General features: G+C 40.4%; 1 protein-coding gene across 3 annotated transcripts in view; it reads left to right on the top strand.

Moving 5' to 3' along the window:
* OXR1 (oxidation resistance 1) overlaps window positions 1-27,701 on the top strand; it is a 356,049-nt gene that overhangs the window by 230,935 nt on the left and 97,413 nt on the right. For all 3 annotated transcript variants that reach the window (XM_074986758.1, XM_074986759.1, XM_074986760.1), the window contains one exon: window positions 21,403-21,485. In XM_074986758.1, coding sequence (XP_074842859.1) covers window positions 21,403-21,485 — 83 coding nt within the window. The remainder of the gene's footprint in view (window positions 1-21,402; window positions 21,486-27,701) is intronic.

Raw genomic sequence — 27,701 nt, 5'->3', positions numbered from 1 at the left:
GGAAGTACAGAAGTAAATTATACCCCTTCATACAGTCTTAACTGTGAGTCCTCCCAACCCCAGGCCTGTCCACAGGGAGCTGGCAGAAGCCACTGGGAATCATGTTCATGTACTGGTTACTGTTTTGTTAGGTGTAGCTGTATTGAATAGGAGAGATCTAGAGATGAAACACTTTGGAAGAGTATTCATTACTCTATGAAAAGGTCTGGGATCAAGTTCCCACACTCCCATGAGTGTTGTCAAAGAAAAGTAGAAAAGGAGTACATATGTTTCTGGACATTCTGATCTGTGTCATTTCAATTAAGAATAGTGTAGGTTGTAGTAGGGCACTAGTGTTGTTTTGGCAGGTGATTGTCAGTAGTGAGATTGGCTATGAAACCAGTCTGTGGTTGTACTTTTGCGTGTGTAAGTGAAGGATTTATAAAAGGGTATGAAGTGATACATTTTCTTCATCAAGTCTGATATTCTGTTGAGGGGAGTAGAGTCCAATTTAAGCATAGAGCAAGTGCTTGTAGTGATTGCTCATTACAGTGTAAAGGCAGAAATGGGTGTCTGTGTATTAAGGGACGTATAGGGCATGGCTCGAATGAAGCAGAGTTAAGCTTATGTGGACATTTACTTTGATGTGGCTTTCAGAAGTTTTTGTTTTAAACAAGGTGATGAACAAGATGTTAACTAAATCCTATCCACAATAAACATTACATAATAATCCTGCTCCTTTCAGGAGCTTGGTTTTGGGTGCATATTTGCCTCAGTTTGTTGAGAATTAAAGGAACTTTGCAAGCTCTCTTGTTTAGAGGATGGGTATAAAGGCACAAAAGGCCTCTTGTATTTCCTCACTTGAGGTTTTTCAGGCATGTAAAATCAACACTTTGTGGTCAACAGTAAAAAAGGCTGCAGCCAAAGGTAACAAAACCGTCATTGTTTTTCTTGTCTATTTTCAGGATTAGGTAGCTATATGGTTCCTTATCAAACTCATGCTCAGAGGTAGACTGATAGGTATTGAAGATATTGATGATGATATAGCTGAAGCTGTAGCTGGTACAGTATCACTTTCTAACTGCCTCTCCCTCCAAAAGGAATGCTTGAGATGAACAGGTTAATGTTAGTTACTACCCAAAGATCTCTTGTTCTGATATTTTCATAATAATCTATTGGAAGTCTGTTGGCATTTTACCGTTACAGAAGAATATTAATTTATTCACATAACGTGCCCCATACCTTTCTTATTGAACATCTGCAAGGAGAGGAATCTTACAGTTGTGGTGCTGTAAGGTCTATACGGTAGATGTTCAAAGGCAATGGGGGAGAGCTCTTCTGTCAGTTTAACTATTACAACCTCTGCAGGTTATCAGCTGATATAGTACTGCCCATACCAGTGCTTATGTCAATGTAACTTATGTCACTCAGTGGGGTGATCTGTTCGTACCTCTAAGGGACATAGATTAGGCCAATATAAACTGTAGTGTAGTGCACAGTAACCTTATTGTGCGAAACCAGTGTGGAGGAGAGCTCACCAAGTGAATCAAAGCCATTGCAGTGAGGTGGGGCCGAAGGTGGCATGCTGACAGTAGGATGGGGCCCAAAGTGGCATACTGACGATGGACCCTGGTAGTGAATGCTGAAGTTAAACGGAGTATTGTTCTCAAAGCAGTTGCCTTGTTCGCCTTGCCCTAATGCCATGCTGGCAGTTAATCTTAAATATTTTATAATTTTCTGCTCTAGTAATACCTCTGACACTTGAGCAAAATCAGTCTGAATCATATTGATCATTTTTTCCACGTTAAATAGTGTGCAAGGCTACAGCGGTTTCTACTGGAAATTCTTTGCTCTGTAACAGTTAAGGCTACATTTAATGAAAGGTGGCTTGAGGCAGTAGTGCTGCTGTGAGCAGTGGGAGTATGATGGATGGCTCTTAACAGAGGGAACAATTTCACCATGCTCCCTTGGTAGGACAGCATTCCCTAAAATAGGCACAATGTGTATCAGGGGTTGCTCTGTTCTAATATTTATCCAATGGAATATTCTAAACAAAAGGTCAATGTATTGTGAGCAGAAATAGGTCCTCTGCTAGCAGGTTTTAACAGTCTTAGATCATACTATGTTGTTTCACAGAAGGTGTAGTATTAACTATACCAGTTAAAATTGAATACCAACTTCCATTCTAGTTGGATCTGTCCACTGAGTTGCAAAGGTAGGGTCTGCTATTGAAGCTGAAGGCCCAGCCTTAAAGCTGCTTAGCTGTTGCTGTGCTTAGTGTTGCAGTGCCTAACTGACTGAGGAGTGTGAATGTCTTTTTCAAAAAGGATTGACTGTCAAAGGAATTTTGACTCCTGAATCCCCTTTGAATATGAGATTTATGTTCTTAAATCAGTGAGATGTTACAATGCTGAGCATAGCAATATTTAAATTCCCTTACAAATCTGGGCCCAGCTGCTCCAAAAAAGAACTAGATAAATACATGGAGCACAGGTCCATCACTGACTGTTAGCCAAGATGGGTAAGAGTGATGTTCCTAGACTCCATTTGTCAGAAGCAGTGAATGGGCAATGGCATGGATTGCTATGCTATTCATTCGCCCTGGAGCATCAGTCATTGTCTACTATCAAAAGACAGGGTACTGGGCTAGATGCACCTTTGATCTGATGCAGTATAGCTGTCCATATATTCAAATTTCAATTGTGTGTATCTAAGGTCTTGGTTCAGGCCAATATCTCATCTGCCTTTCGTTCTCCTCAGTTCGTTTATAACTATGTGAGATTCCTTTAGGGCTTCCATTTCACATTTGGTCTCAGTCCAAATGTAGAGTGAGTGTGCGCATGTGTGTGTTGTGTGAGTGAGTGTGTGTGTTTTAATCATGTTCAAATGTATGAATAAAATATTTTTTCTATACTTAACGTTATTCTGCTTAGAAATTCAGAAGCACTGATCTCAGAACTCAGTAGAAACTTGTGGATTTTAAATAAAATCATTTGATATCTTAAAGTTATAAGCAGAGAAGATTGGTGACTTCATGCCTCCATGTTGGTATTTTTCTGTTGATTTCCTGAGATTAACTTTTTGTGTGTATGTTTTCTGGTTCAAGAAGGCAGGCAGAAAAAAAATTAAAATTTTGTATCTTAATTATTTGGGTATATTACTATTAGAAGAGCCTCAGGTTTGACAGTAAAAAAATATTGTATTTTTGCTTCCGCACATGTATATCTGCTGAGCAGTTTATTGTAGTTAAATGTGGAGAACAGTTAGGTTGCTGAATTCCCTGCAAGTCAGGAAGCACACCAGTTTAAGCAGTCTGTCTTGTTTGTTGTCAGTAATCAGCTCAGTGAAATGCAGGAAAAAAAAAACCTATCAGGCTAACAAGTTTGGAGGATAAAAGTTCTGCAGTACTGGAGACAGTGAGATGGCAACACAGTTTTTCCAGGGTTGCTAATTATCTCGACATACCAGGTTTACTGCCGACTTTCTGTGTTTTAGAGCCCTGTTGGTTTTTCATATCTTATTGCCTTCAATTCTTACTATTAAACAAAAGATGTTGCCGTTTTAGGAAAACTGAGAAACATTCCAAATAAAAGCAAGTTTTCTCATTCCCAGAAGATTTACCCAGTTCAAAATGCTATCCTCAGTAATCAAGCAGGGGTTCAGTGCATGGATATGGGGTCATTTAATTTGCATTGGTTTCTGATTTCTTTACAGGTTCTGGGTAATGTTTAGTTACTGGTTACCTTGAGGCTTGTCTTCTGCAGAATGAATGCAGTACAACTTTGACCATGCAAACAAACCCTTAACTTTATTTCACTTGTCTGTCAGGGATTATAAATTAAACTCAATTTATCACAGTTAGTCAGCTGCTGACATTAATGCTCAAGATATGCAGAATGGTATTTCAGAGCGAGACCACCCTCATTTGAGGTAGGTTAACTTGAGTGTCGTTGATTCTGTGTTGAAGACCTACCCTTAGGAAAAAGTATAGAGAAAGAGGCTATCGGCTTAGGTCCTGGCATTCAGGCTAGTCTTAGCTCCTAGTTTAGCTTCAGTTAAAGACATAAGAAGGTCAGTCCGAAGAATGGCCACAATATAAATCCAAAACTAAACACGAAAAATGGATATGAGTGTGTTTAGTGTTTCATGCAGTGTAGCGGTAGCCAAATCAGTCTGGAAATATTAACAACGCTGTGGGACCTCACCAGTCTTGTTCAGTGTTTTGTCTTTCTCAGTAAAGTCATTAGTTTGCAAAAAGGATCAGAAATAGGACTTAAGAAATTGATCAGATGTCACTAGAGGAGAGTAAAATATGGAGAAACAAGTGTGGGATCTCACCTGCAAGACATTAGTATTTTATAGTCAACATTTTAAACTCAAGGTGGAAACTAGCAGATAGCTAATGCAACTCGTGGCACTGATGTAATTGCTTACAGTGAGATTTTGTACATAACAAACAACCAGCTGCATTCTGCATTAGCATCCATTTCTGAACAGGCCTCATAAAATTACTGCAGTAGTCTAATATTGTGCTGATGTGGTACAGATCTGGGGGGAAAAAAGGGTGCCATGGGAAAGGTGAAGCTGTCTTGGAGTGTGTATCTGGAGGGGAGATGGTGATGCTTTAAAAATCCTGTTAGATAATACAATTAAAGCACCTCTTCACACCTCATGTAGAATCTGTTTAAAATCATGTGGTCTAATTTGTAGGAAATAGTCAAGTTTAAAGGAATATTAAGTTTAACGTTAAAAGTCTTTTGTTGTAAAGACAGCCAAACGGTAGTGGTGACCAAGACATTATCTAGTATGGTGTTTCTTAAACTGTGTTCCATCAGCAAATCGCAGGTGTGTCATGAGCATCTGACTCTTTTTGGTATCATACACTGATGTTAAAACTAGATACAATGTTACTACTTCTTTGCTATGATACCTGATTTAATTACTTCACTTTGGGTATGTTGTATATACAGTAACCCTTGAGACACATGCGGTCAAGTTGTGTGTGTCTTGGGTTAACGTGATTGCCACCCCTGACAGGAGCAGTTTCTGTCAGGGGCAGCAGCCACAAGTCAGACTGCCGTCCTTGACAGGAGCAGCACCGCTCCTCTGAGGCTGCTGTCCTTGACAGACAGCTCCTTGTGGCACCGTTTCTCCCAGCTGGGAGAACCAGCGCTGCAAGCAGCTGTCTGTGCACTGAGCTCCCCAGTTGGGGAGCCTGGCAGACACACAGTTGCTTGCTGCATGGTTTCTCAGAACTTGCGGCACAAGCAGCTGTGTGCACCCCAGCTGAGAGAAGCCAGGGGCCGCATGGCTCCCCACTGCTCCTGGCTTCCCCAGCCTCCCCCAATTTACAGGAAATTCTATTTACGTGGATGTTGCCCAGGACGCATCCACCATGTAAATCGAGGGATTAATGTATTGCTGTTTGCTTGTGTAGTTTGGTCTGGCAGTGTTTTTTTTAAGAAAACTTTCATGGGTGTTCTGCATAAAAAATATTATTTGGTGTTCTGTGGTTTCAAAAAGTTTAAGAAATACTGATCCCATACAAGCTGGCAGAAGACCAAAAATCAGATTTGTGAACTGAGGTTTCAACTGATGAGCATAAGCCTTCAATCCAAGGGGCAAGTATAGTCTCCAAATTGTCTTCAGCCTATCATTACTTCTGTTTTCTCTGGGTTGAATTTTAACCATTTTTGTCTTTTATGCACACCATCTTGATCAGGTCACAGGGAGATACAGTGTTAAGATATTATGTTCCCCTCCGTGGGGCAGGAGTTATGACAGCTCATCCAGAAACTAAAAATAGGGAGATGGATGGGTAAGGTGCATTGATGAGATTTTAAAGCAACCCTGAGGTAGTTTGTATATACTGGTTCAAACTGGGTTTTCCTGAGACAGGACTCAAAATAGGCCCCATGAATTTAAATGTACTTCCTTTTGATTCAGAAAACTGGCAGCGCAGTTGGTCCTAAGAAGATCCCAATATTTGCCGAAGGATCAACAAGACTTCGACTGATAATGTTTTCTGGTACATTTACTAAGCATATAGATGCGTTGATTTATGTTGTCTGTGATGCTTTTATGTTTGCTGCAGAGAAAAAATCCTGTGGTAATTTGTCTGAGGGGGTACCCATGTTAGTCTGTAGCTTCACAAATAACAAGCCCTCTAACACCTTAAAGGCTAACAAATTTATTAGGTCATGAGCTTTTATGGGTAAAATCCACTTCTTCAGACAAATGTGGTAACTTATAACTGTGCACATATATTGATCATAGTCCTTGGAGAGAAAGCAAAGCACAGATGCTTCTTGTTAGCCAAACTCCGTTGCTAGGGATAGTAAAAGGCATGGTGGGTCTGGGTAGGCTTAAAAATCCATATTCATAAGGGAGTGGGACACCTCTCCCTTCTCAGAGATAAGTGATGGCTGGAGATCTGACTGAGCACTCCTGCAGTTGACCACAAAGGGATCATATAGGTATAGTTACCATGAAACTTACAGCTGTACATGCATGTTAATCAAAAAAGAGGAAGTGGCAGAGGGAAACCTGTGTTAGAGAGCCAATGGACACAGAAGACATTCCCCAAAATACCTTCCAGAAAGTTTTTTCTAATAATTCTTCTTGAAACCCTTGTACTCCGGATCGAGCATAGGTAGTACAGACAAACTGGACAATCATTTCTGTATCTGTTCCTGTCTACTTATAGAGGTCCAAGCAAATGCTCTTGTTAGACTTACTAATCTGCAGGTATATCCAGTCATTTTCTGATAGTTCAGTATGTGGTTGGATTGTCAGCATCAACATTGTTAAATAAAGAATTCACTTTTGCTTCATTCAAACCAATGTACTGTCTCCTCCCCTTTCAAGAAGACACTGACTGTCTCTGCCAGCAAGGGACCAGAACTTATCACAGATCTTCAACAGATACTGTTTGAAAGTCTCAGTTGTAGAACAACTTTCTGCCAGTTTACCCCCTTAAAATCAACAATTCCAATACTATGTCTCTAATCATGAATAAGAAAATTCAAGAAGTTTTTAAAACAGTCTGTGAAAAGTGCTCCTACAAAGTATCTGCATGTTGTATGTTAACAGGGAACTTGTTTTGTATGTCTCAAATTGCAATTTTATCTAGTTTCAACTTAGGTTACATGGATGAGTTGAATGACTATGAAGTGCTCTTATCTATACAGAGTAACAGAGAGATAGCCGTGCTAATCTATATACTATCAAAAAAAAAAAGCAGTCAAGTAGCACTTCAAAGACTAACAAAATAATTTATTAGGTGAGCTTTCGTGGGATAGACCCGCTTCTTCAGACCACAGCCATACCAGAACAGACTCAATATTTAAGGCACAGAGAATCATTTTTTTTCAGATTTGTCCACCTTGCTTATTGTTTTTGGTTCTCTGTGCCTTAAATATTGAGTCTGTTCTGGTATGGCGGTGGTCTGAAGAAGTGGGTGTGTCCCATGAAAGCTCACCTAATAAATTATTTTGTTAGTCTTTAAAGTGCTACTTGACTGCTTTTTTGTTTTGATTATCTATACATGTGTTTAGACGTTGTTCTACATCACTCTACATCAACGCTGATTCCCACTTTGATGTGATGAGTGCAGAAGGTGGGGGCCTTCAAGAGGCTTCTGCTTCAAAGCTTCCCCAGGTCACAGATTTCCTGACCCTAGGAGGTAGCTGCCACCACACAAGTGAGAAAATCCCCTTTTAAAGCCCAGGAACACACATGTGGGATGTCTCCCTGTTGAGTAACTGGAAGGTCTTAACCCTCCCTTAGAAGAGAGCTTGAAAACGAAGAGGAAGGAATTAAACTGCAGCCTCATAGCTGACCTTTCAGTCTTTGGCATACATATACACACAGGCATTTCTCTAGGGCACAGGAATGAAAATCATTGCCTTAAAAAGTGAGTTATTAACAAAACAAGATAAAGTATACAAATAAAGTGGTAAAGCATGCTTGGTTGCTAGATGTTACAGAGCAACTTTAAAAAAAGCTAGCTAAAAGCACTGAGCATTACTTCCCTGGGATTCAGTTTAGAAGTTGGCGTATAGGTATGGGGAATACATCAGCCAGCCTAAGATGTCCCATACCAAATCCAAAATAAAAAAGAACCCGCTCAGGTCTGATTAAACATTTACTTACTTGTGTCTATACCCAATTCATGTTGTGGCCTGAGTTTTTACTAGATTTATTAAGCCTGCTCAGGATTAAACATCTGTCTCTCTGCTCCAGCCACACACAAGATTCTCAGCAGTTTAACTGCTTAAATTCAAAAAATCTTTCTCTCTTCCCATTGGCTCACCTGTCTGTTTGCCAACAGAGAACCTACTCTCTCTGAGGTTAACCCGTTACAGGCATTCATTGATGACACCTTCTGAGTTTCATCAGCTGAGCTTTTTGTTAGTATAATGGCGGACAGTGTATCCAAGAGATCCATGGTCTTTCACTGCTTCTTATACAACTTACCACAATATTGGCAGTGCAGTAGAAGAGAAATCAGAAAAGCTGCATTAACTACCTGTGCTATCCAGTTGCTTTATAGGCTCCTGTTACTGTCCCTGTCCTAGTATGACATTAGAAATAACAGTGTCACCTTGACTATGTTTAGACAAGAGGGATTTGTCGGCAGAATCTTTTGTCAGAAGGAAAGGATCTTGTTGACAGAAAGCGCCCACACTGTCTGGCTGCTCTATCAGCAAAACAACCAATCAGAAACACAGCAAACAGGGTTGCCCAGTGTCCCAGAAGCCTTTTCTGGTGACAGAAGGGCACCCGAAATATCCAGACCCATGTTTTGTCAACAGAGTTGTTCTTTCACATGTTGAGCAGGATACAGGTGTAGACAGTGCTGCGTTCTGTTGACTTACCATTGACAGAATACCCTTGAGAATCTGGCCCCTCTGTGGCTGTTTTGTCAACAAAACTCTCTAGTCTAGACATAGCTCTAGGAAGGAGGAGAAAGAGAGGTAGTGGGACAGCCATTATAATGGAAGCAGTCACTTTTTTCTTTAGCCCACACTAAATACTACATCCTTAAGCAATGAGTTTGATTAACAGGTGTTATCAAGAAACATTAGGACATCCAGTGTGGAATGTCAGATTCTAGCCATTAGATTATAATACTATTCATAGCTGCAAATCAGAGTTCCAACATGAGTTCTGAGTGGCATACTCTGACATGCAAACCAGCAGAAGTTCTGTATTTAAATAATTATTTCAGCATAGGTCAGATGAGTCAAGACAAGATCATGTTCTTTCATCCCAAGCTCCTGGCTTTTAATGAGGTCTTAGCCTGGTATTATTACTCTGGGGATGCTGCTGCTGCAGTAATTGTACTGTTTTCTCTCTGTTAGCTTTCAAACTTTAATATGTAAAAGAAAAATCCTGTTTTTAACCATCTTAATTTAAATGAAACAAGCATAGACAGTTTTCTTACCTTGTCAAATCTTTTTTTAAACTTTCCCTTTATTTTTATGTAGTTTATGTATAGCACGGTATTGGCTTGTGTCACACCCACCCCCTGCCTTCCTGAAGATGTACTCTTGGTTCCAGACAATGCGTGTTTGACCTGACAATTTGTAACTCCAGTGTTCATCATGCTAAGTTTCAACAGTGTTAAAAATGTTATGGCTAGTTTCTAATGAAATGTATATACCCTCTTTGTGTCTGAGAAAGTAAATGTATATAGTTTTTAAAAGTAATTGATTGAACTTGCATTTCATTTCTTGAGAAAAGTAAAGGCCCTGGACTTGATCCTGTTCCTATTGATTATGAGACTGAAACACTCGATAAAGTGTGATAGTGGTCTGCATTTCAAATAATGTTTAAGTGAGGATTGCGCTAAAGTCTAAAGGAGTAGAAGTTCATGTTTAATGTTTGGAATAACTTCACCCACATCCTACAGATTCTCCATTTGAAGTAAAATCATATCTAATTAATAGCTAAGTGTGGATTTATTTTTTCAAGTAACAGCAACGAAGGGTCCTGTGGCACCTTATAGACTAACAGAAAAGTTTTGAGCGTGAGCTTTCGTGAGCACAGACTCACTTCATCAGATGCTGGTCCAAGACCATGAAAGCTCATGCTCAAAACTTTTCTGTTAGTCTGTAAGGTGCCACAGGACCCTTCGTTGCTGTTACAGATCCAGACTAACATGGCTACCCCTCCGACACTTTTTTCAAGTAGTTGTCTATAGAAAGGTCAGTGCGCTGTATGTAGCAGCTACTGTATTTCACTGTCTGTAGAATATCTACAATCTTGGCCTACTGTGTAGGTGCAAACTCCATGTAATGACTATTATCTTTAGAGCAAATGGAATTCAGATGTAGGACTTGCATATGGTGATGTTGAGAATAAGCTGACTGGAATTTTTAAAACATCTGACCTTATGTGGGTAGGGCAATGTGTGCTTATAAACACTAGATTGAGGCAGTTGGTGAAATAGTATAATTTCCATGTTGAATAATTATAAAAAATTAGGCATGTAAATACTGTGCAATTTAACTATATACCGTGATTCAAACAGTCATGTGATAACCTCATTTATATATAACCCTTACATATAAAAACTTTATCTTGTGAGGACAGTGAGACTTGGACTGTTTGTACAGACCTTACAGTAACACAGTTGTAACACAGCAGCTGCACCCCTGTAAAGTCTCCTGTACTGCTGCTTATGCGAACCAGAGAAAGCTCTCCTTTTGGTATAATAACCCCCTCCCACCACCCCATGAATGGTGGTAGCTGATATAGCTCTGTACATACTGGTGTTTTCATCAGTTAGTTATGTCAGGCTGTTGGTTCCCTCATCCCCATCCCTGATTGACCAGTGTTTTAATGAAAATGCTATTGCAGAACTTGGTGCCGGGGTGTGTGGTTGACATGTTCAACAGCTGCAGTTAAGCATATGTTAGGACAGGGGTCAGCAACATTTCCGACACAGTGCCAAAATTTGACTTTTTGACCTCCATGTATGGTCTGAGTGCTGGTGATACCTTTTTGAAAGTCCCTAATAGTCCTACTTGCAACAGCTTCATTAATAAATAAAGCCCTATTGTCAGATGTCATTTTCTGTATTTAAAATGAAAATTTTTATTTTTATGAGACTTTTGGTGGGTTTATTACAGAAAATTAGGAACCCTGCTCATGACACAGGAGAAAGGGGACATTTAAAAAAAAATGAAATGCAACAGATTTAAAACTGAACAAAGAAAATTAGTCTTTACTTAATATTATATTTCACCTTTGGAACTGGCAGTATGTGATACCGAGGCAAAGAAGTTAATCTGAACATCCACAGTTCCATTAGACGGGTGCCATGCTTCAGGGCTAGCTGCATCTTTCTCCCAGCTGATCTCAGAGTGCACCCCTCAGTGTCAGCACACCCCTTCACTGGGGTGGAATTCAAAAATTCACCTTCTTAGACAATGTCTTGGGCTTCAATACTCTGCCTCCAGCTGGAGCCTCTGTAGTAGGAGCTCCAGCCCTGCACCACGGTTGGGGCTCAAGTAAATATGCTTGAACCAGAGTGTGCTGGAGTCTTGTTCTCTGCAGTGCAAGTGAAGTTATGATCCTTCCATCTTAGGACAGGATGTGTGTTGGTACAGAAGGAGCACAGCTTGATTTGCAAAGACAAAGTAAGACCCTGAACTGGAGATGGGATCTATCAGCAGAGATCAAAAAGCAAACGGTTTTCCCCCATCTCTGTTTATTCATCATGCTCTATGCTATGCTATTGTTGAATGTAATCTTATTGGCACTACTGATCTTGCTTTGCCACCTCTGTCCCATATCACAACGCCCACATTGCATCATGTCTAATACATGCTAGAAGCCCTTCAAGGGAGAGGGTGCAGAAATAATATAAATAAAAATAATATGCTTATGTCTCTGAACTATTAGTACTTTCAGAAATAATTCCCATAAGCCTAGTATATCCAGAGAAAAGCAAGACCTTCTCACTCGGGCCTCCGGCCCCAGCCCCCGCTCCGGGGGCCTTCTCAGTGGGGTCTCTGGCCCCAGCGCTATGCTGCACTAGGGGCCATCTCAGCGGGGGCTCTGGCCCCAGCCCAGTGCTGAATGTGGGGGAAGGGCAGGGCTGAGCTTCACATGCTGCCTAAAATCGGCTTGCATGTCAACAGTGGCATGCGTGCTGGGGGTTGCTGACCCCTGCATTGGGATGTTGCATATATGCCAGTATGTTCAGGGGGTATGAAGCTCCCTGTTAGTCCTGAAGGTTATTAATGACTTATTCATAAGACTGTGTCACTAACTTGGGCGTTAACCATAAGAAACAGTAGTGAGTTCAACTATGCATTTTGATACTTTTTTAAAAATTATTTGGTATGCACTTAACTTTGTTTACTCTGGAAAAAGACTTTGAAAAGTTTTGGACAGTAACGTTCAATCCAGTCTTCAGCAGAAAGTAAGTATTGTGTGGGATTTAGCTTTTTCCTGTCTATTTTGGAAGACTTGCTCGGTAAACAACTTAATGAAATACCTAGATAATTTTATAAAATACTGACTGTGCAGACATTTAAAGCTAACTGTACTTTGCTAGTTTTTGTAGGATTTCTTGAAATCTGTCAAAGATGGGAATTAGCTATTGAACTCCAAACATATGGGCTGTGTCTGCACTGCAGAAGTAACTTCGCAGTTGTTTACTTCAAAGTACAACTTAGAAGTAAGCAGCTTTGAAGTAGGGTGCGTGTAGACACTCAACTTCGAAGTTAAACTTTGAAGTAGGGCACTACTCCATTCACAGGAATGGATTAAGGACTTCAAAGTAGGGAGTCCAACTTCTAAGTTAGCTAAAAATGTGTGTAGACTCTCTGCTGGCTACTTTGAAGTTAGTTCCTAGTGTAGATGCACCCATAAAGATATAAAAATCCTCCTTTCATTCTGAAACCATCAAGAAACCATGGAAGCCCTTTTGAAAATCCGGCTAATTAAGTGCTTATATAAGACTAAGAGCCTAATCTTAATACTTCTATTTTTGTCCTGAAATGTGCCAGTGCAGACCATAGGTGATTTGTAGAGAATTGGCTGATCTAAAGGTACTGTTTCATTGCTTCCAGTGGTCAAAATGGCAGGGGAGAGAAAGAGACTGTATATGGCTGTAGTTTGATACAAAAACATTCCATGATTGCAAACAGAGAAGAGGCAGTCTGAGACAATCATTCCATTGAATAGTAGACCATAGTGTCAGACAAACGCTGTTCTAAAGTTCATAATGCTGGGTAAAAGGAGTCTAACTTCATTACACAAAAACAAAAATATTAGATTTCACAGATCTAATTGCTGCTGAGTGGAACTAATCTAATAAAGTTGTAATTATCTGTGCCTCCTTTTTATCAAATGGCAGCAAGTTGCTGTTAAGTAGTGATTTACTGGAGCATTTTTATTTAAAGTAAACTTCAGTGGTTTCTTCCACTCAGCCCCCTTTAGGTAACTTTAAAGGTAAAGATTGTGGCCTAGATTAGTGGTTCGCAACCAGGAGTATGCATAGCCGTGGCTGCTTGCCAAGCTGTGGCTTCTCTGGTTGCTGCTAGCCCCCCTTGCTGCCAGCCTAGTTGTGGCTGCCCTGGCCAGCGCTCTAGCTGTCTCCCTCCTACCCCCACCCAGCAACAAGGATAGGATCAGAAAAGGATCCTGGCAGGATCAAAGAATCCTGGATTAGAGAGTTTCAACTTGTACTGACTGTGCAGCCAGTCAGATTTGTATCCCTAGTTTGTCTACTTTTTCCATCATTACATCAACAACCTTTCTAACTTTTAACTCTTACCTTTTTACTAGAAGATTTACCTAGCGTTGTTCGAATTCTTCAAGACAGTGGTTGGGAATGTGGGAGATTCAGAAGTCAGGGCAGGGGTTTGGGGAAATGAGGGGTGCTAACGGAAGGGGGCTAGGTGTGTAGGGTTATATAGAAGTCACGATTGCGGGGAGTGACGAGGGGCTTGGTGTGGTGCAGGAGTCAGGGCAAGGGGTGGGGAAGTGTCAGGGGCCGGTTTCAGGGGCCATGCTGCTCTGCTGCTCATTGTTTCCTGGGGCTGGCCCACTGTGACAGGGACTGTGCTTGCTTACTGCTCCCTTCTCTCCCCTGCCCCATGCCCATTGTGGGTATATTTCTCCCTGCTGTCAGAGCCCCTCTCCGTCTGAGAAACAGTAACATTCCACACACACTTCCTTGGGTAGGAAAAAAAAACCCCAAATTCTTTCCTTGCTTTAAGTTGTGATGAGAGGAAGCAACATGGCAAATGGTGGTCCTATCTTGTACCATGTAGGAGGAGTTCTTGAACAGACTCACTCACATGGATGGACAGACACACACAATCTCAGTCAAATATATAGCAGATATCTGAAACATCATTTTGTAATAGAAATCTGGTTTCAAAACTGACATCTTGTAATGGCAGTGAGGTTGTAGCGATGTTAGGCCCCGGATATTGGAGAAACAAGTTTATTGAGGTAATATCTTTTATTGAACCAACATCTGTTGATGAGACGAGCTTTCAAGACTTACCAAACTCCTCTTCAATTCTGTAAAAGGTACTCTCAGCATCACATAAGTGCAAGGTGGAACAGATTGTGTAGTTAGCACGTTGTAATGGACTTTTCATGGTAGAGTTACAGACAAAGGACAAAGAAGAGGGAGTTACAGACTGGAATTATGGGCTACTGCAGCAGTACTCCTTTTGTATCCATTATTTTTAGTGTCTAGCAGAGTTAAGAATTTAATCTCCCAGGCTCATCTTTTGAAAGTGTTGTGCAGCTTTATTGTGGGGATGAGAATTGAAAGGTCAGATATGGAGTGCTTGATTTATGAAAGTTTCACACACTGATAGAGTTTTTATTTTTCATCATTTTCCTTTGAGAGTTCATTCAGGAGTATTGATTGTCTGGTTTCAAAGTTGTTACTGGGCCACTGGATGAGGTATACCACATGTGATAGGCTTGCGTCTGATAAATACATCTTGCAAGATGTGTTGATCATTGGAGGAATGGAGATATGACTTCAGGTTTCGCGTGTGTTGCTCTGGGAAGGTCTGCTGCTGCTTTGAGTTGGTGTATCCTTACCTGTGAGGAGTTTACTTCTGATGATGAGTTTGGAGAAGTTGGGTGTAGTTCAAAAGGCCAAAAGAGAGGATTCGTGAGTTATTTGTGATGGTGTGGCTGAACATATAACTTAGCTTTGCAAGATACCCTTGGCATGGGGCCCCTGGCAGTTGCCCTCCTTGTCACCTGATAAAGCTGACCTTGAGTACTTTTCATAATTTACTTGATGATATTTAAGTTGGAGGGCCTCAGTATTTTTTTTTCAAGTTTTAATATAGGAGAAGAAATACTTATTTTTATGTAGTCCAAGACAAAAAGCGAAATAGTGCTTCAATGGAAACATGAGTTTATCATATAGTAGATAAACTAGATAATCTATCCAACTATACATCAGTATGTCATTTTTCATTATTATCATCAGCAACAACTGTGAGCTCAGCGTCCATTGGTGTCCAATACCTCCCTCCTTATTTCCTTCCATCTTTCCTGGTCCAATGCGGAATGACTTAAGTTTCTATAGACTAGCTCTGCACCACTCTACTGTATCATCAACCCCATTGTCTGTGGGGTCTGCCTCTCCTATTTGAGCTATCTATTATACCAGGGTTTTGATTTTTCATTCATTGTTCATTCTGCAAATATGCCTGAATAGCTGTAACTTCTGTTGTATAACCTTCTGCAGCAGGTTCTCTTTGGCTGTATCTTCCTACATAATTCTTTGTTGGTAACCTTCTGCATCCATCATATTCTCAGGATTTTTCTATTACATCTCCTCTCAAATGCCAATATCATCCGCCTTTGAAACTTTCATTATTACCCATGTCTCACATCCGTTCAACATGCTGCTGAATACACCCATTTTCAAGATGCTCAGCTTCTTTCGAAAGCTAGTCACTTTGCTTTTCCAGATCTTATCAATTGCCTTCAAGGTCTCTTTGCTTTTGCTATTCTAGTCGCTATTTCATTCTTACAGTCTGTCGTATGTCCTCTTGCTCCCCAGATACGTGAACTTCTCTACATTTTCTAGTTTGATCCCATCTACACTGATCTTTCTTCCTATTTTCTTATCTCTAAATACCATTGTTTTTGTTTTGTCAGTGTTTGTAATCCATCCATACTGCTGCCTTTCCTTGTTTAGCACCTGCACCGTTTTCACTAGCGTCTCTTTGTCTTCAGTTATAACTATATCATTTGCTCGTTGTTGATACTCATCCCATGCACAGATATCCCATCTACCTCTTCCTTGATCTTGTCCATCGTGCTCTCTATGTGTGTGATGAAGATACTTGGCAATAGTTGATCTCTTTGTCTTGTACTTCTACTCATTTTAAACCAGCTTCCCAACTCTCTGTATATTCTCACTACTGGATAGCTCAGTGGTCTGAGCGTTGGACTGCTAAACCCAGGGTTGTGAGTTCAATCCTTGAGGAGGCCACTTAGGGATTGGGGCAAAAAGATGTCAGAGATGGTACCTGGTCCTGCCAAGAGGGCAGGGGACTGGACTAGATGACCTCCTGAGGTCCCTTCCAGTTCTAGGAGATGTGTATCTCCAATTAAATTTAAAAAAAAATTGTCACTGATTTCCTTTAACAACTGTATCAGTCTGCTATCCACTCTGTGCAACTCCAACACCGCTCAAGTTACTTTCTGATCTATACTGTCAAATGCCTTCTGAAAATCAATGAAGCAATTGTGGATGTTCGTTCATCAAGCTCTCTCCGCTATCAGTCTTAGTGCCAATATCTGCAGTATGATACTTCTGTCATTCCTGAATCCTGTTTGCTTTTCTGCTAGATGTTCTTCTGCAGTCTGTCTCTCTGTCAGTATCCGCAGCAGCAACACCTTGCCTAGATGACTTGTTAGGGCAATCATTTTGACCAACTCTCCTCCTTTATCTAGGCTTGAGACTGGCATGAAACCCCTAGAGGCTTCATGGTGGAGTTATTTTTCATTAGGTTAGGATTATCAAAAAGGTTGTAGTAAGGCAACCTTCATCGTATTCGTAAGTCTTCCGCTTCCTTGATATTTGTCAAGTAGGGAATCCAACCTTAGTCTTTCCTAGAGACTGTACTTACATAGTTGATAGTCTGTTGGATGAAAAGTCTGGTGTATTTTCAAGTATTTCCACGATCGCTTTCCTGCAAGACCAGTGACTAGGAAGTTGTGATAGAATGTTGAGAAGGACTTGGTTAATTTCATTTCCCCATAGCAAAACTTGCAATTATCTTCAAACAGCCATTTTTAATATGCTATAGTGTTGAGATTTATTAATGATTTCAAAAAATCCTCAGTGTAAAAAGTCATGTAACGGCAGTCTTAATTACTTTCTTTCTAAGGTTATTGATCCCAGTCTTTCCAATTTCCTGTGAATTTTTCTATGCCCTTGATCATTTTCAAAAAGCCTTATTTGAACCATCTCTAGTTGTTCAATCATTTTCTTCAGCTGGTGGATATAGTACTGCAACACATACAGTATTCCAGTTGCGTCCATGTCATTGATTCATACAATGGTATTTGAGTATTTTCTTCCTCCTGTGCCCTACATATCCCAACTTTTTGTTTGCTTTCTCCAGACAAACTGCATGTTGTCTGGAGGTGTTAACTGAACTATCTAGACTATTGTCCTGGCCCCTTATCTGTGTTGCTCTTTATTTTATGACATTGCAAACTGTACAAGTAGTTCACCTCTTCATTCCAGTGTTGTGTTGCTCATTTAATTCACTTATATAGGTCGTTCAGAAGTTCCACCATCATTTTGGATCCCTAAATGACTCATGCTCAAATGTTGGTATCTTGCCCCAATTTCCAGATCACTGGTTAAGTAACACAGGATCTAGTATAGACCCTTGAGAGACCTCCTGGTCAACTTTCATCATGACAAAAAGTTAACACTTCCTCCTATTCTGTTTCCTTTCTCTTGTCTAGTTTTTGAACCATACTGCCTTTTGCCCCATAAGAACTTCTCCTTTAGTCGCTTTATGCGAATGACCTTTTCAACCAGGCTGTGACCATCTGTACTCTTTATTTGTTTTAACAATATTATGACAAACTTGGTACAAACCAGGGTTTGTAAGGACTCATTTGAAAACTCAAAAATCTTCCCCTTGCATTCACAACACCTGAAGACCAAAGAAACAGCCTTGTCCTGGAGAGGCATTCTGCTTGAAAGGACTTAAGCCTTTATGACAATTGAAGCATGTGGGGTGAGAGATTTTTTGCTTAAAATTCTTAACTTTTAATTCAAGCATTTAACTGTGTTCTATTATTTTCTTGTAATCAGTTCTGACTTTTATGTCTCATTATTGGTAGCTACTTAAAATCCATCTTTGGCACTTAAAAAATTGTTTAGACTATAAGAGTGACAATTCTGGGTCAAACCACAAGTCCCTCTAGTCCAGTATCCAGTCTTCCCACAGGGCCAATACTAGGTGCTTCTGAGGGACTGAATAGACACTGTAGACTTCAAGTGTTCTATCCCATTGCTTGTTCCCAGCCTTTGGCAAACAGTGGCTAGGCACGCCACCCCTTGCAACCTGGCTAGTACTCAGTGGTGGACTTATCCTTCATGAATTTATCTAGTTCCTTTTTTGATCCCTGTTTATAATTTTGGCTTCTGCCAAGGCACCCTTACGCTATCCCCATACTGGTGTTAAGTGCCCTCACAGCTCCCTAATGGGCATATAAGAAGTACAAAGGCCATGTCTGTCTTCCTTGCTCCCCATCAATATACTTCCCCTCTCCCCACTCCCCATTGTGTCATTCAACAGGAAGATGGAGCAACAGAACATTGTGTGTCAGAAGTTCATTCCATGGTTCCCGAATGCTTTGGGAAAGTATACGCTACACTTGTTCATCTTTTCCTGTTTCTCCACTGGGACACTGATGTAAAGATATCCTCTCATATCTGTATGAATGTCAACTATTACGATTTGTTCTATACCCATCTTTGGCTCTTCCAGTTTGGATTCCGCTGGGAGCGGTTCTTCATATGCCTAATTGGAATGTTAGAGATGCAATCCAACATCTGTTGATTGGCAAATAAGTTTTTAAAGCAGATTGCAATATGTGTTTACAATCATGCAAAAAGAGCACTCTGAATTTGAAAACTGTAAAATGGCGTCTGCCTTTCAAGGTAGTGAATAAGGCTGTAATAGATTCATTCACTTGCCTCTCAGCCTTTGGCCCCTTTTTAGCCCACTAGCCAATCAGCGGCATTTCTTCTTCTGCTGTCACCCATGCCCTTTATTGTCTGTCTGTTCCCGCCCCCTTTTATATACAGAGATGTAACCCCTCAGCTCAAGGACCTGTTAGCTTCTGTTACTAGCGTTCTACTCCCTGGCTCTTCCCCTTCCTCTGTTTCCTTCCCACAAGGCTTATATAGCACTGTGAGTAAAGAGGCTTCCAGCTATTCCCCATTTTGTTCAGCTTACTCAGCCAGCTCTAATTACGCTTTTTCTGCTGGAGCTGGTGTGGCAGAGCTCTGGCTCGCTCTTTTTAGCCAGCAATCTGTCTCAAAGACATGCTATTAAAATATGCCTGGTTATTTCTTGATTATGTAAATTAATACTTTCAGAAAGTTACTTTCTTCCCTTCAATAAAAAAGGAACAGTTGAGTAAAAGTTAACCGCATGAGGCAGGACTTACAGAAAATTTTTGAATTTCTAGCCACTTGTGATCAGACTTGTTTGCAAATTATGAAGTATTTCATTTGGAGTTGGATAAATGTATTGGAAGGGCATGCATTTGTAGCACAAATGATAAGTTACATGCATGCTGTTAACACAGGTCTAGGCTCCTCTTTCTCATCTCTTTCCTACTTCGTTCTAGAACAGTGGTGTCTGACCTGATGCCATCAAGGTAGATTGCACTAAAATTTGTGTTTGATTAAGCACTGAAAGTGTTCCATGAGCTGGATCCTCTGTATGTGAAGCACTTAACAGCAAGGTTGACTTAAATCTCTACAGAGAAAGATAGGGGGCATTGCCTTCTACTGCTCGCTTTGTGTTGTGTGTTTGTGAAAGGGGTATGTTTGTTTACATGTGAAATGAAGTTATCTTTTTGTAACAAATTTGATAAATTTCACCTCTGCTCAGTGTCAACCTGGGAGGGAGGGTGATGTCAGTGATGTAAAATTGGAAAAGGGGGATTTTCTCTAAGCTTCTAAATTGCTGGGGTTGGGGGAAGTAGAAAACCATTTAAATGGGCAGTAATTTACCACGCTTTACAAAGATATGATTTATCTTTTGTGTGTTTATTTTACTTCCTAGCTGAATCCCTTTTCGAACTTCTCTAGTTGTGGCTGAGAATTGTAAGAACTGTGTACTGTGCTGAATACTTGATTGAAATGTGTAACAAATATATAAAATGAAGATGTGGAAATAATGTGTCAATATAATCAGTAGCATGATTAACTTTTACACATCCATATATATGATTCTGTCTCTCACAAGAAAAATCTGTCCCATCTTTGCAGCAAAGAGAGCAGAGTGCCAGAATCAAGTCTCAGGATAGGAAGATTCTCAAATACTTTCACAACTATACCTCAGTATTCTTCTTGTATTCAGGAAAGCACTAGTATAAAATTTTAATGGTCAAACAACAAAATACATTTTAGGTTGGTGAATTATTATTTTTAGAAAAGTACATATTAGCAAAGTTCTAGTATAACTGCAGTAAATTCCATTTATTGTATTGGATCCCAGTAAAGCTGCAGGCATTACAGGTTGATGGTTGTCAAAAAAAAAATCCAGTGTTGCATATGCATAGGGAGGATGTGCTTTACACGTTACACCTTTTTCACTAGCATACATGGCGAAGTCTTCTAGAGTTTTGTTTATATGTACAACTTGGTTTATACACAAATATTTGTCTCAAACACTGCTTATGCTTTAAAATACATTTTGTTCACTTTAAGAGCTGTAGCTTTAAATTGATCTAGTCTCCAAAAGCTATAAACAATGTCTGGAGCAGACAGCAACAACTGACATGTGCAACATAGAACCAATTAAAGATGATCTTCAGAAGCATTGCTTGTGCAATTGATATATATTTTTGCTTGATGGAGATCAATCATTTTAGTCTTTCCTGCGTTAGTAGTAGCCTGGATGATAGCAGGTACTTAAGTAGTTAACTGATTCCCAGTTGTCTCAGTGATTTATGTTGGTCAGATTCTTAAAGCATAGCAAGGGAGTGAAGTTCCTGTTCCAGCAGCTGTTTTTTTTTTTTTGGTCTGTTAGTCTGGAGTCACAAGGAGCAGGCTGAATTAGATGTCTGCCCACAGGGCTGTAATCAGCAGCCTGTGACAGTACTGAGAGAGGAGAATGAATTTAACATGCTCCTTGCCACGTTTTTTTTCAGATACTGGCCAGAAGAAGAACCCGGACAAGAAAGATGGGCGACGAATGTCTTTTCAGAAGCCTAAAGGGACTATTGAATATACAGTGAGTTGCTGCTTGGCTGTTTAAATATTGCTTGTGCAGAGTCTTGAAGTTTTTGAAATGCAGTACAAACAAAATAGCTTTACTAATTGCCTTTGTTCACTTCAATCCATACTTCAGTTCTGATAATGGGGATTTATTAAGAATTAAGTAGCTAGTACTCTTTAGGTTTTTGAGGAGGCATATGACGCATGCCACAAAAGTGAAACTTCAGGTGTCTGTGAAGGTTAAGTAAGTTTATTGATTTAACATGTATTCAGCTATCTCTTGAAGTCTAATTATTCAGTAACTTCCAGTAAATATCTTGAACAATAAAATCACTTTTAAAGCTTTCAACCTCATTAACAATCCATTGAATACAAGAGAAATAATAAAAATAAGATCTGTCTTGTTATCTTCTCAGCATTCTCCTACCAATTTCCATCAATCTATATCTAACAGAACTGTACTCTGTTTTCTTAGCAGCATGTGAAAATGGAGCCTTTCTCTGATTGTTATGTTCTTGAAATGACCCTCAAACTGTGCTGCAGTCAGTTGCTGGTTACTAGGGGAAACTGAAGTGAGAAATATCTGTCTTATGTTTTGTGTTTTTAGTCTGTATAATAATTGCATATGCATTTTCAATTAATATGTTGAAAATCAAACACATAGCTCATGAAGAGTATAGAAGCTTTGTCATGAAATAAAAACATTTTCTTTTATCAAAATCCATAAATAGGATATAAAGAGATCCTGTAAAATAAACTATGGCTTTATACAAGAATTAACTTTTTCTTACCTACTTATATGGATAACCCTTCACTTGAAGAAAGATTGTGGGAGGAGAGGCCTTGGGAGTTCTCGAGATTAGTTCCAAGATAACTTTAGTCTGGCATGCTGACATATAAAACAAGATTACTTCTTATACTGCTTAGTTGTTCAATCTTTATTTTACTGATGTTGCAATATATATTTAAGCTCTCAGATGTTGCTTTTTTTAAAGATACAATAATTTTCTTAATATACGTACAAAGTCATAGAAATTATAATTGCCTTCTAATTACATCACTGAAATATCTAGAAAAGACGGTCACATGCAACTTCACAAAATCAAGAAAACCCAGTCCTGTAGCACCTCAAAGACTAACAATACTATTTATTAAGTGATGAGCTTCCTTGGCTAGACCCACTTCATCAGATCTGGAGAACAACTGAAGTATTAATCAACTGTCATCTTGTACAATTAACAAAACCCTTCTAATACTGCACAAAGTAACTCTGACATATACAGAGAAACAAAACAGGAAAGTCTAACACAGTATTCTGTACAATAATAAATCAGTTGAGTGTATTTTTGAAATAACTGTCTTTGTACTATGTAAACACACAGTTTTATATTTCAGTAGCTTAGAAAGTGTATATGGGTGTTTTTTGTATGCCATAATTGAATTTGTAACTTAAGGGTTTTTGTTTGTAACATTTAGTGCATTATAGATGGTATCGCCAACAGTACTTATCACTTGATTTAGTGAAGGAATATTGTTCTCATAGTGTGGCTTCAATTAAAGGGATCCTATTTGTGCATCTGCAGCACATGTGTTTTTTGATTTACTTAAGAGTTCAATATTCATGTAGTCATGCATTAGTCTCCTTAGTGATTTTTTTTCTGTTCACGTGTTCTGTTGCATCAAGCTTATAATAGTTTGCAGTAACATGTCCCATAAACCCTCTGTTTAATGGACCCTGAAATAACAGACACTTCTGCCAGCACTCCTGCTCCTTCTCCCCTCTCTGCCCCTCTGCATCAAATAAATGCCAGAGACTCCCCAGAGCTGCCACCAGGGCTGAAGAAGCTGCTGGGGCGGTTGGGTCTGCCAGGACTGGAGGGGCCACCTTGCCTTTCTGATATCCTGGAACTACCATGAGTACAACAATACTGCATACCGTTTCCAGTAGGTAGCAGCACTGAAACTGCAGACATCATTAATTATGCTTTTGAATAGCATTTCCATGCAAGTATTATCTCCTATATGGCCTCCACTACTGTCAAAAGTGAGAATCTAATTTTAATGCACTTATTCTGATGTCATTTATGTTTGCAGCCTATAGTAAAAAAAATCCTGTCACTTATTTGAATGCTGCCTGATACATGATAAAAACAACTTGAATTTTGGATGTTGAAGTGAGTCTGGAAAGAATTTTTGTTTAGCTGACTGTGCATGGTGGGTGGATTATTGTGGAGGGAAAGGTTAAAGGAGAGGGCTAAGAATATGGAATTCATGGACCATTATTTTTTATTCGGTGCGCTTTTTGACTCCTCTGTCATAGAGGCCCCAAAGAAAGGTTGTTTTATATACTACTGTCATTACCAACACCTCTACACATTCTACAGAATTTGAAGAACTGAAAAGCTTTAATGCTGGATTTTTATTGTTGGATATGTATGCAAGACACATTTCTGGACACTTCAGACAGCCTTACAGGAACTAAAGTTGCAGCCCAAAGGTCCAGTTCTAAATTTAGCAATGCCTTCTCTTTTTGTGCTTCCTGCTTCCTCCATTTCTTTTCCCAGGAGGCAAGGGCAACCTAGAAAAGGTGGGTCTTTATGCTGACTTGCTTCAAATAGTGTGCTTCTTCCATGGATTCCTAAAAAGTCTGCTTTATCACGTTCATTCAGAGCTGTCCTTACCCATATGCAGACTACACAGCTGAGTATGGCATTCTTGAATTTGGAGCATCACTGGGTCTTAATGTCCACCATCTGCGTCTTCCTATCCCTGTTCTTTGGCACTTTCTCTGGACAGGATCTCGTTAACGGGAAAAAAGCCAGAACTGTTAGCAGCAGAACCTGGGAAAGAGCCATTCAAATGGTAAAGAAGCCATGTAAAAGGCATATACCTATCTCTTGTCAGTTTCTAAATTTACTGTGTTTGTCTACAGGATCTTAGTTTAAAACGTGTGTGGGAATCCTTTGGATCAGGGGCTGCTGACCCAGAGAAAAATCAGTTAGTGACCACAGATGAGAAGACTGACCAAAACCTTACAGATGTGGTCCCCAAGTAGACATTTACCTCATTAAACTTAAGCTGCACATGAGAGCCTAGGAATACTCGGACTTCTAGATTTTGTGGAGGCACCCTAGGTTATAGGGATGAGCCAAAATTGAGGGGTTCAGTGTCTGGGAGGGGGGCTACCAAAGAGTGGGCAGGGGATGTGGGATCCAGGCAGAAGGGTGGGTGTGGAGTCTGGGTGGGACATAGGTGTAGGAGTGGGTTGGATATGAGGGGCCTGGACAAGAAATAGGTGCAGGAGTGGGATGGGGGTGGGAGTGTGAGGTCTAGGTAGGAGGGGATTAGGATCAGAAGGAGGGAGGGTGCAGAAGCAGGTTGGCAATCGGTGGTCTGGACAGGAGGTGGTGAGAGGGAGGCTGCAGGGGTGGGCTGGGGGTGCTGCCTGGAAGAGGATTCAGAAGCAGGGGGACCTGGGGAAAGGGTGGGGGCAGGAGCAGACTGGGGTTGGGGAGGGAGGGTTCTGGAGAGGAGGGGGCTGGGGGCTGCATCACCTACCTGGTGCAACTCTGGAAGAGTGCACATGGCTCTGCATGCAGCAGGGGAGCATTCCCAGCTGTGCACACACCGAAACACACCATTCCCATTGGCTGCAATGGGGCCAGTGAGAGTGATAGGGGGATGGTGTCAGTGGGGAGTGCTCCTCTGTAGCATGCAGGAGCCACTCTTCCACACCCCAGTCCCCAGCCAGGAAGAGCCTGCAGGCCATTTTGTGACTCTATTTGCCTGAATTGGGGCAACTCCTCCTGCTGTAGTGAGGATCCAGGGCTGGTACTTCAGCCACAGTGCCCCATTGTTGGCTCATGCTTGTGGAGCAGAGGGAGTGGAACACCTGAGCCTCGCAGGCTAGATCGAGGCAAGCCAGATCTGACCTACAGGCAGTGGATTTCCCCCCAACCCCTGCTTTAAAATTTGTTTAAAACTTTTATTAATGTGTTGCTGAGGATTCTGAAATCACGGCTCAAAAATTATCCCCCTAATCCCTCTTGGCTGTAATTGGGCATAGGAACACCAGTTTAACAGTACTGTGTTGGGTCCCATAAATCCTATGGATGGCCCTGCTTGCATTTGTGTTGATGGTTCTTGTTTCTTGACATTAAGTCTGGAAGAAAATAGACTTAAACATCAGAAAGCATATGGCATCCCCTTTAGAAGGAAGGTTTATTTTTGTTCAAATCCCCAGATCTTTCCATTATCTTTTTTTCTTAATGACAATTCCTCCTATCCTCTAAATCAGTTATTCAATAGAGAGATACTTCTGGTTTAAATATTAACACCTTGTACATAGTGTTAAGTATTTATACTATATTGTATTGAGGTTATTTTTAGAATAACCAGTTTAACACTTTTCACATTCTAATTTGTTTAGATTTCTGTTGACATTGTGCTCCTACAATTTTCTAATTCTCAGGATATTCTTGTGCTAGTGTTCCAAACCTTCATGGAAAAAAATTAAAACAACTTTTTCCATTGAAATCTGTAGTGGTGTTTACAGAAATATACCTGCTATGGCAGTGTAAGTTTTGGGAACTCTTTCTCTAGAGATACAGTAATCCTGAAGCAAAAGAAATCTATTTTTATACTAAAATATAAATATTAATTTAGTTATTTACCAATTTTAATAAGCTCAAATGGACATAGAATTGGCCAACTGACTGAACTCACAATAGTAGTTGGAGACCCACCGAGAGAAGTAAATGAAAAACATTGACAGGGCTAGATGAATACCCAGAAACCAGCTACTTCTAGATAGGCCAAAGAATGTTAATAACAGAACACCACTTGTCTTTACCTATAACCTCCAACTCAAACCCCTCCAGCATACTGACAATCCAAAACCTATGCTGGAACATGAGAAGAGGAAATGGTGCACTATATCCTAGAAATCCATACCTGGAAAAGGATTGAGAAGGTGTGGGAGCAGAGGGGTCCCCAGCTGTCGGGGTTGGGAGACTCTGTGGCTGGAGCCTTCTCCCTCTCTTCCCCCAGCAGTGCAGCTGTCTGACTGCCATGCAGTTGGGGGAAGGGAGGGATGGAGAAGGTCCTTGGCCTGGTCCCTGGCTCCCTGTTTGCGGGAGCCAAGTGGCAGCTCCCGTGCACTGGCAGGACCAGGAAACTGACAAGCCAGGAGCTGGTCAGTTTCCGGTCCTGCAAGCTGCAGGCAGACTGCAACTAGGCTGCCCCCTGATTCCCAGCTCCCTGCCACTCTGTGAGCCAGGAAACTGACCAGCCCTGGTGGGCTGGTCAGTTTCCCGGCTCCTGCAAGACCAGGGGAGCCAGGATCGAGGTTGCAGCCTGGTTCCCATCTCCCTCTCCACTGACTTGCATGAAACTTTGAGTTACACACGGTTTGCAGGAATGCAAGCCCTGCATAACTCAAGGGTTTACTGTAATTTTTTTTTTTTGCTCATCTGAGATCAGACAAGAAATTGGCTTATGGTAAAAGTTTAACCACTTTAGCAACTTAACAATTGACTTTGTTGACTTCTCTTGTGTGTATGAATTTAAGCTAAATGAAATCCAAAACATCACATAATTAATTTTAATAAATGTTTGGAGAGTTCTAGATAAAACACTTTCTGACTTGACTGTCAGTTTATTGCTATGTTTCCAATGAACAGTAAATGCCTGGCTCATGTTACGTTCCTTTCTGTTGTTTGGTTTTAAAATAGTAATTAAAAAGTGATGTTTCCGAATAGTGGAATTTTTTGCTTTTGTATAAACTGGTAGAAAACCTTGAAGTTGCACACATCTCCATGAGAGAGATACCCTTACTCTGTATAGTTAGGGTATTGTAGTGTACCTGTAGATACCGCATTACACTCTCATCAATTTCATGGATCAGCAGGACCAAACACAAGTTATAGTTTATAGTGTGTAGGCATGCCTTTAATTGTATTCAGGTAATAGACTGCTGCGGATTTTTTTTTCCCCGTCACAAGTAACAAAATCCTTTGGCATCCCAAATTTCAGTTGAAGAACATATGCTTGTTTAGTACTACTAGTTTCTTCCAGTTCCAAGGGAGAATGTGTAGCTGTGCAAGGAGGACTCTTTTCAAAGCTGCCTTTTTTAGTTGTCCTTAGAACCTGCCTGAAATAATCTTTCAGTTCCTTGCTGTAGCAAAAATTAATGAACATTCACAAACCTACTCCTTGCTCCTAGAAAGCTGTA

This window comes from Carettochelys insculpta, chromosome 2 (genome assembly GCF_033958435.1).
Source record: "Carettochelys insculpta isolate YL-2023 chromosome 2, ASM3395843v1, whole genome shotgun sequence".
Classification (NCBI taxonomy): Eukaryota; Metazoa; Chordata; order Testudines; family Carettochelyidae; genus Carettochelys; species Carettochelys insculpta.
This window is presented reverse-complemented; position numbering and strand designations above follow the sequence as displayed.